The sequence below is a fragment of the Hemiscyllium ocellatum genome, chromosome 3 (genome assembly GCF_020745735.1).
Source record: "Hemiscyllium ocellatum isolate sHemOce1 chromosome 3, sHemOce1.pat.X.cur, whole genome shotgun sequence".
Classification (NCBI taxonomy): Eukaryota; Metazoa; Chordata; class Chondrichthyes; order Orectolobiformes; family Hemiscylliidae; genus Hemiscyllium; species Hemiscyllium ocellatum.
Window position 1 is genome coordinate 9,204,774 of NC_083403.1, and position 13,632 is coordinate 9,218,405.

The 13,632-nt window shown below is 43.2% G+C and overlaps 1 protein-coding gene across 1 annotated transcript in view; it reads left to right on the top strand.

Moving 5' to 3' along the window:
• LOC132834399 (dynein axonemal heavy chain 8-like) overlaps nucleotides 1-13,632 on the top strand; it is a 1,143,262-nt gene that overhangs the window by 465,086 nt on the left and 664,544 nt on the right. The window contains exon 22 of the mRNA XM_060853284.1: nucleotides 2,771-2,886. Coding sequence (XP_060709267.1) covers nucleotides 2,771-2,886 — 116 coding nt within the window. The remainder of the gene's footprint in view (nucleotides 1-2,770; nucleotides 2,887-13,632) is intronic.

A 13,632-nucleotide genomic window follows, 5' to 3' on the forward strand; every position in this document is an offset into this window, starting at 1 on the left:
GTGGTATTTCCATGTATCAGCTGCCCTTGCCATTCTGGATTGATGAGGCCCTTGGTTTGGAATGTGCTATCTAAGGGTCCCTGTGTAAATTCTGTAATACATTTCGTAGATGGTACACACTGAAGCTGCTAAGTATTAGTGGTTGGGTTGGGAGTTGGTGGGGGGAGAGTGCATGTTTATAGATGGGATGCTAATCAAACACACTGCTTTGTCTTGAATGGTGTCAAGCTTTTTAAGTGTCATTAGAGATGCAGCTATCCAGGTGAGTGGAGAGTATTCCATTGCACTCCTGTCTTATGCCTTACATATCTTGGAAAGACTTTAGGGAGTCAAGAGATGGGTTATTTGCTGCAGGATTCCCAAACTTTGATCTGCTCTTAAAGCCACTGTATTTAGAGGGCTAATCCAGTTTAGATACATGGTCCATGTTAACCTCCAAGATGATGATAGTGGGGGGCATTCAGCAAATGTTAAGTTCATAAGATATGGGTGCAGAATTCGGCCATTCAGTCCATTGAGTCTGCTCCGCCATTCAATCATCACTGATATGCTCCTCACCCCCATTTTCCTGCCTTCTCTCCATATTCCTTCAATCCATTACCAATTAAAAGTCTGTCTAACTCCTCCTTAAATTTACTCACTGTCCCAGCATCCACTGCACTTTAAAGTAGCGAATTCCACTGATATACAATCCTTTGGGACAAGTAGTTTCTCCTCAACTCTGTTTTTAATTTGCCTTATTCTAAGACTATGACTTCTCATCCTAGAATACCCCACAAGAAGAAGCATCTGCTCCATCTATTTTATCCACACCTTTTAGCATCTTGAATACCTCAATTTCATCTCCCCTCATTCTTCTAAATTCCATAGAGTATAGGCCAAAACTGTAAAATTTCTCTTCATACGATTAACCCCTTATCTCTGGGATCAATCAAGTGAAGCTCCTCTGAATTGCCTCCAATGTCCCTACATCTTTCCTCAAATAAGGTGACCAAAACTGGCACAGTACTCCAGGTGTAGTCGCACCAATGCCTTGCCTAGTTGCAACAATATTTCTTTATCTTTATATTCTATTCCTTTAGCTAGAAAGTCCAGCATTCCATTCGCTTTCTTTATTATCTGCTGTACCTTCATGCCAGTTTTCTGTGACTCATGAACAAGTACACCTAGATCCCTCTGCACCGGAGCACCCTAAAGTCTCTCCCAACTAAGATAATAGGTCACCTTCCAATTTTATCAACCCAAACGCATGACCTCGCACATATACACATTAAACTCCATCTGCCACATTTTGGCTCACTGTCCAAAACTATCTATATTAATTTGTAAGGTTCTTATTTCCTCATTGCAATTTACTGTCCCGTCTATTTTTGTATCATTCGCAAATTTGGCTAGAGAGCTTTCTACCTCTGTATCCAAGTCATTAATGTAGATTGTAAGTAATTGAGGTCCAAGGACCCGAACCCTGTGGCACCCCACTAGTTACATCTTTCCATTCAGAAAAGAAAATTATTGCGACTCTGTCTTTTATTCATCAGCCAGTCATTTATTCAGGATAATAAATTACTCCATATACTATATGATCTAACCTTGTGAATTAACCTTTTATGAGGTACACTATCAAACACCTTCAAGAGGTACAGATAAATTACATCCACAGCATCCCCATTATCCACCATGCTTGTTAAATCTTCGAAGAACTCTAGCAACTTAGTCAAACATAGGACATTACAGCACAGTGCAGGCGCTTCAGCCCTCGATGTTGCGCCAACTTGTCATACCAATCTTAAGCCCATCTAACCTACACTATTCCATATGCTTGTCCAGTGACGACTTAAATGTACTTAAAGTTGGCATGATTTGCCCTTCTTAAGACCACGCTGACTCTGATGGATAGCATTAAAGTCATTGAATGTCAAGGGACAATGGTGAGATTCTCTCTTGTTGGAGATGGTCATTGCCTGGCATTTGTGTGGCATGAATGTTATGTCTCATTAAAGAATATCAGAAAAAGTGCATGTTGATTTAGATTCCCGAGGAAATATCATTCAGATGTATCATCCTTCCTTGCTGTGTGAACCTTAAGTTAAAAAATAATGGGCTAGCACTACAGTGAAATAAAAACAGTGAATGCCATTCCTGCCCCTCCAACACCCATCCTTTGGAGGAAAGTATAGTTTAGAATATTAAAAGTAAGGTCAGGAACAGACAATTCAGTTCCTCGAGCCTGCTCTACTATTTAATATGATTATGGTCGATTTCATCTTGTTCTTGATTTCACTTTCCTGCTGAATCACCCTTTTAATCGTTACTTTACTCATTAAAGATCTGTCAGTCTCCTCCTTTAATATGTTCACTGTTACAGTATGTAACATACTCTGGGATAGTGAATTCCACAGTTTTTGAGAGAAGTAATTCCACCTCATCTGTTTTAAATCTGCCACTCCCCACGTGAAATCTATGACCTTTCATTTTAGTTTGCCCCTCGAGAGTCCCCATCCACTTTATGTCTACTTTGTCAATCTCTTTAGCAGATAGATTTAGAAGATGAATGCTAATAGTTTTTAGTTTCAGAAATAACTAAATTCTATTCCTTAAATGTGTTGCAAAAGTGTAATTTTATTTATAAATATTTCACTTGGAATTAAAGTATTTTCCTTGTTCGAGACATGGATATACTTTAAAGCTGTACACTTAACATGAATTTCAACAGCAGTCATATTGATCACATTTGTGCTTCAGACTTTCTATCTTGTATTTTTTAACACAGAGCGTAGACGAGTTGGATTTTCAGGAGATACTGAAGAAAAACATGAATCTTCAACGGCCCGCAACCCTGTTAAAATAGATATTCACCAGATCAAGAAAAATGAAGAATTTGAAAAGGTAAAGAAATGATTTTGCAATAGAGTAACTGATTTAGCAAAATGAATACAAGAAGTGTCAGCTTACTATGCCATTTAGGCAATATACTTGAAGGGGCTTCTCTTAGCCATATATTTTACATATCCCCTAGGTGTGTCTGTTTCAATGCAAGGAGTGTCAGGAATAAGAGTGATGAACTAAGATCATGTATCAGTGCTTGGAACTACGATGTTGTGGCCAGAACAGAGACATGGATTTCGCAGGGACAGAAATGGTTGCTGGATGTTCCAGGGTTTAGATCTTTCAAAAAGAACAGGAAGGGGGTTAAAAGAGAAAGGGAGTAGCGTTGTTAATTAGAGTGCATCAAGGCTGCAGAAAAGGAGGGTTGTTGAGTAGGGTTTGTCTACTGAGTCAGGATGGTTGGAAGTCAGTAACAGGAAAGGAGCAGGCACTTTATTGGATGTTTTCTATAGAGAGCTGGAAGTCCAGATTGGACAGCAGATCGTGGAAAGGTGCATATTTAACAGAGTTATTGTTATGGGTGACTTCAACTTCCACATATTGATTAGAGCCTCCTTAGTGCAGATCATCTGGATGGAGCTGATTTTGTTAAGTATGTACAAGAATTCCTGACTCAATATGTAGATAGGCTGACTTGGGGGGAAGGCCATTTGGTGTTAGGCAATGAGCCAGGCCAGGTGTCAGATCTCTTGGTGGGAGAGCATTTCGTTGACAGGTGACCACAACTGCCTCACTTTTACCATAGCCATGGAGTGGGATAGGAACAGACAGTATGGTAAGGTATTTAATTGGGGGAGAGGAAATTACACTGCTATTAGACAGCAGCTGTGGAGTATACATTGGGAACAATTGTTCTACGGGAAATGCAGAACAGAAATGTGGAGGCTGTTTAAAAAACACTTGTTGCGAGTGTTGGATGAGTTTGTTCCACTGAGACAAACAAGGATTGGTAAGGTGAAGGAGCCTTGGATGACAAGAGAAGATGACAAGTAGGCGGCACGGTGGCACAGTGGTTAGCACTGCTGCCTCACAGCGCCTGTAGACCCGGGTTCAATTCCCGACTCAGGCGACTGACTGTGTGGAGTTTGCACGTTCTCCCCATGTCTGCGTGGGTTTCCTCCGGGTGCTCCGGTTTCCTCCCACAGTCCAAAGATGTGCGGGTCAGGTGAATTGGCCAAGCTAAATTGCCCGTAGTGTTAGGTAAGGGATAAATGTAGGGGTATTCGGCGGGTCGGTGTGGACTTGTTGGGCCGAAGGGCCTGTTTCCACACTGTAAGTCTAATCAAGAGGAGCTTCTTGTCAAGAGGAAGAAGAAAGCTTACTTAAGGTTGAGGAAGTGAGGATCTGGCACAGCTTTAGAGGATTATAAAGTAGCTGGGAAAGAACTCAAAACTGGACTGAGGAGAGCTAGGAGGGGGCACGAAAAAGCCTTGGTGGGAAGGATTAGGGAAAATCCAAAGGCGTTCTACACTTACGTGAGGAATAAGAGAGTGATCAGAGAGAGGGTAGGGCCAATCAGGGATACTGGAGGGAACTTGTGACTGGAGTCTGAAGAGGTAGAGTGGGCCCTAAATGAGTTTTTTTGCTTCAGTATTCACTGGTGGGAGGGATTTTGTTGATAGCGAAAACATTGTGGACCAGGTTAATAGGCTTGAACAGATTAATATGAAGAAAGTGGATGCTGAAAATTCTGGGAAGCATCAAGGTAGATAAGTTCCCAGGGCCAGACCAGATATATACAAATTTAGCAAGTTTTGAGAAGATTTGTAGCTCAGGTTGAGGTTCTCGATGTAGGTTTGCTTGCTGAGCTGAAGGGTTCATGTCGTTTTGTGGCTAGTCGATGTTCATGTATCTTGGTGGTGAGTTTTCTGCTTGTTTGTCCAATATAGTGTTTGTTACAGTTCTTGCATGGTATTTTGTAAGTGACATTATGCAGAGCAGAGGAAAATAACTCACACAGTGTATTCTAAAAGAATGGGTACCTAATGAACACAGTCCACCAATTTCTCAGCAACAAATCCAAACAAGCAGACAATACGCATCCAGAAAACTAAGCTACTCTCCCCTACATCAAAAATACCTCGGAAATGACTGCCAGACCACTTAGACTCTTTGTCATCATGGTAGTCCACAAACCCACCAACACACTAAAACGGCAATGAACTTGAAAGACCCTATACAGACAACAAGAAAAACTAATGTCATTTACAAAATACCGTGCAAGAACTGTAGATGTGGTGTATATGAATTTCAGTAAGGTATTTGATAAGGTTCCTCACGGTGGTCTCATTCAGAAAGTGAGGAGGTATGGGATAAAGAGAAATTTGGCTGTCTGGAAACAGAATTGGCTTACTGAAAGAAGACAACGAATGGTAATGAATTGAAAGTATTCCACCTGGAGGTCAATAACCCTGGTGTCCTGCAGGGATCTGTCTTTGGGCCTCTGCTCTTTATAATTTTTATAAATGACTTGGATGAAGAAGTGGAAGGGTGGGTTAGTATGTTTGCCAGTGATACAAAAATCAGTGATGTTATAGACAGTGTCAAGGACTGTTGCAGGCTACAACAGGACATTGACAGGATGCAGAGCTGGGCTGAGAAGTAGCAGATGGAGTTGAACCTGGATAAATGTAAAGTGATTCTTTTTGGAAGGTCGAATTTGAATGCTGAATACAGGGCTAAAGACAGGATTCTTGGCAGTGTGCAGGAACAGCGGGATCTTTGGGGTCCATGTACAAAGATCCCTTAAAGTTGCCAACCAGGTTGATACAATTGTTAAAAAGGCAGATGATGTTTTGGCTTTCATTAATAGGGGGATTGAGTTTAAGAGCCGTAAGGTTTTGCTGCAACTCCATAAATCCATGTATATACATCATACATCCAGGATGCTGCCCTGATTGGAGGGCTTTTCTTATGAAGAGAGGTTGAATGAGCTCAGGCATTTCATACTGAAGAGAAGAAGGAAGAGAGATGACTTGATAGAGGTGTACAGGGTAATGAGATGCAGAATCAAGATTAGAGTGGTGCTGGAAAAGCACAGCAGGTCAGGCAGTATCCAAAGAATTCCTGATGAAGGGCCTTTGTCTGAAATATCGACTTTCCTGCTCTTTGGATGCTGCCTGAACTGCTGTGCTTTTCTGCACCAGTCTAATCTTGACTCTGATCTCCAGCAACTGCAGTACTCACTTTTGCCTAATGAGAGGCATAGATAGAGTGTATAGCCAGAGACTTTTCCTCAGGGCAGAAATGGTTGTTACAAGGGGTCATAATTTTCAGGTGATTGGAGGAAGGTATAGGAGAGATGTCAGAGGTAGGTTCTTTACACAGAGAGTGGTAGGTGTGTGGAATGCACTGCCAGCGGTGATAGTAGAGTCAGAGACCAATGTCTTGAAAGTGCAGTTCATTAAGTTTTCTTATGTAACAATTGTGAAATATTGACTTTTTTGATAAAGAGGTTACCTCTTTTGGCAGAAACGATAAGGATGAGTAGTTTAAATGGGAATAACTTGATTTTCAGCCCCATTCTTTTAGATATCAGATTTTAGTTCATCATCTCAATATTTTATTTTTAAACCTGGCAACGACCATAACTCTTTCATCCTGTGCCGCATTTCTTTGCTCCCTTACCTTCCAATCCAGCTGCCATGTAAAAATTTACTATTGGGCAAAAATGGTTACCACATCTACATATGGCTGCATGATAGGATTACATTGACAGCCATGCTGTTTCAAGGAGTATATTCAAGCAAGCAACAGGCATCCTTCAACTGGACCATTCAGAAACAGCCATGTACAACATCACTTTTTGGATATCCATATCAATTCAACGGTGCATTACAAAGTCACTTTCACGATTGTATGGGCTCGCCAGTGCAGTTCAGTCACACCTGTTGTCCCCCTTTATCTCAGTAGGACTGCATATTTTCTTCAAAGGCCCAATGACTTCCTTTCGAAACTATTGACTGTCTTTTGTTCTACTACCTGGTAAAAACAATGACTGCAGATGCTGACTATTCCATGTAAAAACTTGCTTCTGCAAGTGGAGATTGATTCTTACCTTCAACTTTTACTCCAATATTTTTTTTCTGCCACTAATCTGATACTCACAGGTCTGTAATTCTACCATCCTTCTTGAAAATTGAAATCATGTTAGCTGTTTTTCAGTCCTCTGAGACGTTCCTGTTGTCAGAGAGTAAATAAAATTTGTAATTTCTTCCTTTGTCTTCCACAGTAGCCTGGGGCACAACTCATCCAGATCTGGGCATTTGTCCATGTCAAACCCACCAAAATCTAGGATACGTCTTCACTCCATGTGTCAAACTACTCAAGCGTCTCATAGTCTGTCTTCCTGAATTCTGCGTTTACATCCTCCTTCTCCAAAGTGAATACTGATGTGATGTGCTTTAACATTCTAGCAATGCTCTCCAGCTCCATGCACAGATTGCCCCCTTGGTCCTTGATGGACACTATTCTTTCCCTGGTTATCCTCTTCCCCCTTATATACTTACAGAATGTCTTGTCGGTGCTTTTTTATAGAAGATAAGCAGGAGGCTGGAAAAACACAGCAAGCAGGCAGCATTAGAAGGTGGAGAAGTCAATGTTTTGAGTATAGCCCTTCTTCAGGACTTTGCTCTCCTCATTGCATTTTTGAGATTCCCCAGTGATTCCTGTACTCCATCAGGGCCTCTGTGGATTTGCTCCCTTTGAACCTATTAAAATCCTCTCTTCTCCCTCCAATCTAGTCCTGAATACTCCTAGACATCCAAGGTTCCATGGGTTTGTGCTCCTACATTTTGCCATAAAGTGAACATGTTGGGCCTTCATTTTCACCAATTCCATTTTGTACGTCCCCTACTATTCTGCCGTACATTTACCCAGAAGTATTTCCAGTCTATTTTGGCCAGATCCTGCCTTATTTTGGTAAAATCTGTCTTCTCGCAATCCAAAATCCTTCATTGCGGACCATCTTTTTTCCTTTTCGAAAGCAATCTTAGAACTTAGTGTTGTGATCAATATCACTAAAATGCCATCCCGCTGCCAATGTAAACATCTGTCCAGCTTTGTGCTCCAGAATTAGGTCCAGCAATGCACCATCCCTTGTAGGACTATCAACATATTGATAGATAAAGCACTCCAGAATATATTTCAAGAAATCTGCCTTGTCTGAACCTATTACATTCTGAGTGTCCTAATTGATGTTGAGCAAGTTGAAATGCCCTCATAAAATTACCGTACTGATATTTTAATGCCTCTCGGTGAATTGTCTACAGATTTGATGCTCTATTAAAACAAGAAGGAATACATTTCTGGACATCAGCAACATGAACAGAAATTTCTGGAGGGAAAGTATACTTAACGTTTGGGTCCAGAGACTTTCTGCAAAATTGCTATTTTATTACCTGCTGAGTGTTTAGAAGTTTATAATGCACTCTCGACACTGTGATCACCCCTTTTGTATTCCTAAGTTCTACCCGCAAAGCCTCATTTGAAGACCCTTCCAAAATATTGCCCCTCCTTCCTACAGTAACTGACTCCTTAATAAAACAACACCACCTCACCTTTTAACTCTCCCCATCCTGCCTGAAGATCCTATACCACAGAATGTTGAGTTGCCTGCCCCATCTCAATCATTCCCATAAATGATTTGAATGCGAGCATAAGAGGTACAGTTAGTAAGTTTGCAGATGACACCAAAATTGGAGGGATAGGAGACAGTAAAGAGGGTTACCTCAGATTACCACAGGATTTGGACCAGATGGGCCAATGGCTGAGGAGTGGCAGATGGAATTTAATTCAGATAAATGCGAGGTGCTGCAAATCTTTAAAGGTAAGGTCCTAGGGAGTGTTGCTGAACAAAGAGACCTTGGAGTGCAGTTCATAACTCCTTGAAAGTGGAGTCGCAGGTAGATAGGATAGTGAAGAAGGCGTTTGGTATGTTTTCCTTTATTGGTCAGAGTATTGAGTACAGGAGTTGGGAGGTCATGTTGCGGCTGTACAGGACATTGTTAGGCTACTGTTGGAATATTGCATGCAATTCTGGTCTCCTTCCTATCGGAAATATGTTAGAACATAGAACATTACAGCGCAGTACAGACCCTTCGGCCCTCGATGTTGCGTCGACTAGTCATACCAATCTGAAACCCATCTAACCTACACTATTCCATATACGTCTATATGTTTGTCCAATGACGACTTAAATGCACTTAAAGTTGGCGAATCTACCACCATTGCAAGCAAAGCATTCCATACCCTTATTACTCTCTGAGTAAAGAAACTACCTCTGACATCTGTCCTATATCTATCACCCCTCAATTTAAAGCTTTGCCCCCTCGTGCTTGCTGTCACCATACTTAGAAAAAGGCTCTTTTTTTTGGATTAGTGATGCTGGAAGAGCACAACAGTTCAGGCAGCATCTGAGGAGCAGCAAAATCGACGTTTCGGGCAAAAGCCCTTCATCAGGAATAAAGGCTCTCCCTGTCCACCCTATCTAACCCTCTGATTATCTTATATGAGTCTATTAAGTCACCTCTCAACTTTCTTCTCTCCAATGAAAACAGCCTCAAGTCCCTCAGCCTTTCCTCATAAGACCTCCCCTCCATACCAGGCAACATCCTAGTAAATCTCCTCTGCACCCTTTACAAAGCTTCCACATCCTTCTTATAATGTGGTGACCAGAATTGTACACAATGCTCCAAGGGCAGCCGCACCAGAGTTTTGTACAGCTGTAGCATAACCTCATGGTTCCGGAACTCTATCTCTCTAATAATAAAAGCCAAAACACTGTATGCCTTCTTAACAATACTGTCAACCTGGGTGGCAACTTTCAAGGGTCTGTGTACATGGACACCGAAATCTCTGCTCATCTACACGACCAAGAATCCTACCATTAGCCCAGTACTTTGCATTCCAGTTACTCCGACCAAAGTGAATCACTTCACACTTGTCCACATTAAACTTCATTTGCCACCTCTCAGCCCAGCTCTGCAGCTTATCTATGTCTCCCTGTAACCTACAACATCCTTCATCACTACCCACAACTCCACCGACCTTAGTGTTGTCTGTGAATTTACTAACCCACCCTTCTACACCCTCATCCAGGTCATTTGTAAAAATGACGAACAGCAGTGGACCCAAACCAACCCTTGCAGTACATCACTAGTAACAGGACTCCAGGATGAACATTTCCCATCAACCATCACCCTCTGTCTTCTTTCAGCAAGCCAATTACTGATCGAAACTGCTATGTCTCCCACAATCCCATTCCTCCACATTTTGTACAATAGCCTACTGTAGGTAACCTTATCGAATGCTTTGCTGAAATCCATATACACCACATCAACCGGTTTACTCTCATCTACCTATTTGGTCACCTTCTCAAAGAACTCATTAAGGTTTGTGAAGTACGGCCTACCCTTCACAAAACCGTGCTGACTATCTCTAATCAAATTATTCTTTTCTAGATGATTATAAATCTTATCTCTTATAACCTTTTCCAACATTTTACCAACAACTGAAGTAAGGCTCACTATTCTATAATTATCAGGGTTGTCTCTACTCCCCTTCCTGAACACACATTTGCTATCCTCCAGTCTTCTTGGCACTATTACTGTACACAATGACGATTTAACGATCAATGTCAAAGGCTCGGCAGTCTCCTCCCTGGCTTCCCAGAGGATCCTAGGATATATCCTATCCGACCCAGGGACTTATCTATTTTCACACTCTGCAGGATTTCTAATACCTTTCCTTGTGAACCTCAATCCCACCTAGTCGAGTAGCCTGTATCTCAGTATTGAAAATGTGATGCTGGAAAAGCACAGCAGGTCAGGCAGCATCCAAGGAGCAAGAGAATCGATGTTTTGGGCATGAGCCCTTCTTCAGGAACGAAGGGCTTCCTCATGCCCGAAACATCAATTCTCCTGCTCCTTGGATGCTGCCTGACCTGCTGTGCTTTTCCAGCAACACATTTTCAGCTCTGATCTCCAGTATCTGCAGTCCTCACTTTCTCCTGTATCTCAGTATTCTCCTCGACAACATTGTCGTTTTCTAGAGTGAATACAGTCGAAAAATATTCATTTAATGCTTCCCCTATCTCCTCTGACTCCACACACAACTTCCCACTAATATCCTTGATTGGCCGTAATCTTACTTTCGTCATTCTTTTATTCCTTAAATACCTATAGAAAGCCGTAGGGTTTATCCTGATCCTATCCGCCAACAACTTCTCATGTCTCTTCCTGGCTCTTCTGAGCTCTCTCTTTAGGTCTGTCCTGGCTACCTTGTAATTCTCAAGCGCCTGAACTGAGCCTTCACATCTCATCCTAACATAAGCCGCCTTCTTCCTCTTGACCAGAGATTCCACTTCTTTCGTAAACCACGGCTCTCACACTCTACAGCTTCCTCCCTGCCTGACAGGTGCATACTTATCTAGGACACTCAGGAGCTTTTCCTTGAATAAGCTCCACATCTCTAATGTGTCCATTTCCTGCCGTTTCCTTCCCCATCCTATGCTTCCTAAATCTTGCCTAATCGCATCGTAATTGCCTTTCCCCCAGCTGTAACTCCTGCCCAGTGGTATATGCCTATCCCTTTCTATCACTAACGTAAACATAACAGAATTGTGATTGCTATTACCAAAGTGCTCACTTACTTCCACTTCCAAGTCTAACACCTGGCCGGGCTCGTTACACAGTACCAAATCTAATGTGGCTTCACCCCTTGTTGGCCTATCTACACACTGTCAGGAAGTCCTCCTGCACACACTGTACAAAAACTGACCCATCTATAGTACGCGTACTGTAGTGTTCTCAGTCAATATTTGGAAAGTTGCAGTCCCCCATGACAACTACCCTCTCACTCCTCTCGAGAATCATCTTTCCTCTACATCTCAGGAACTATTCGGAGGCCTATAGAAAACTCCCAACAAGGTGACCTCTCCTTTTCTGTTTCTAACCTCAGCCCATACTACCTCAGTTGAAGAGTCCCCTAACATCTTTTCTGCAACTGTAATACTGTCCTTGACCAACAACGCCACACCTCCTCCTCTTTTACCATCTTCTCTGTTCTTACTGAAACATCTAAATCCTGGAACCTGCAACAACCATTCCTGTCCCTGCTCTATCAATGTCTCCGAAATGGCCACAACATCGAAGTCTCAGGTACCAACCCTTGCTGCAAGTTCAGTATGGACTTATTCCGGATGCTCCTGGCGTCGAAGTAGACACAATTCAAACCAACCTCTTGCTTGCCAGTGCCATCTTGCATCCCTGAAACTTGATTTCGGACCTCTCTACACTCCAACCTTTTCTATACTCGAACTACAGTTTTGGTTCCCATCCCCTGCTGGATTAGTTTAAACCTAAACCAATAGCCTTAGTGAATTTCCCTCCAGGATATTGGTACCCCTCTGGTTCAGATGAAGACCATCGTGCCTGTAGAGGTTCCCACCTATCCCAGAAAGAGCCCCAATTATCCAAGAATTCAAAACCCTCCCTCCTCCATAATCCCTGTAGCCACGTGTTCAAATCCTCTCTCTCCATATTCCTCACCTCACTAGCACGTGGCACGGGCAACAAACCAGAGACAACAACTCTGTTTGTCCTAGCTCTAAGCTTCCATCCTAGGTCCTGAAATTCTGCCTTTAATCCCCATCTCTCTTCCTAGCTATGGCATTGGTGCCTATGTGGACCATGACTTGCAGCTTCTCCCCCTCCCCCTTAAGGATCCAAAAACACGATTAGAGACATCACGAACCCTGGCACCTGGGAGGCAACACACCAACTATGAGTCTCTCTCGTCCCCCTCCCCACAGAACCTCCTATCTGTCCCCCTAACTATGGAGTCCCCAATGACTACTGCTCTGCTCCACTTCCCCTTTCCCTTCTACACCCCCCTGCCGCCAACAGTATCCTAACAATATACTTATTCTTGAAGGGAATGCCACAGGGGATCCCTGCACTGCCTGCTGGTTCCCTTTCTGTCCCCTGACTGTAACCCATCTGGGAGAAAGTGAGGACTGCAGATGCTGGAGATCAGAGCTGAAAATGTGTTGCTGGAAAGGTGCAGCAGGTCAGGCAGTATCCAAGGAGCAGGAGAATCGACGTTTCGGGCATGAGCCCCTCTTCAGGAATGAGGAAAGTGTGTCCAGCAGGCTAAGATAAAAGGTAGGGTGGAGGGACTTGGGGGAGGAGTGTTGGAAATGCAATAGGAGGAAGGAGGTCAAGGTGAGGGTGATAGGCCGGGGAGGTGGGGGGGGGTGGTGGTGGAAGCAGAGGTCAGGAAGAAGATTGCAGATTAGGAAGGCGGTGTTGAGATTATGGCCTGGCGATGGAGGAGTCCAAGGACCTGCATGTCCTTGGTGGAGTGGGAGAGGAAGTTGAAGTGTTGAGCCATGGGGTGGTTGGGTTGGTTGGTCCAGGTGTCCCAGAAGTATTCTCTGAAACGTTCCGCAAGTAGGCGGCCTGTCTCCCCAATATAGAGGCGGCCACGTCGGGTGCAGCAGATGCAGTAAATGATGTGTGTGGAGGTGTAGGTGACTTTGTGGCGGATATGGAAGGATCCCTTAAGGACTTGGAGGGAAGTAAATGGGGAGGTGCGGGCGCAAGTTTTGCATTTCTTGCAGTTGCAGGGGAAGCTGCCAGGAGTGGAGGTTGGGTTGGTGGGGGGTGTGGACCTGACGAGGGAGTCACGGAGAGAGTGGTCTTTTCGGAACGCTGATAGGGGAGGGGAGGGAAATATATCTCTGGT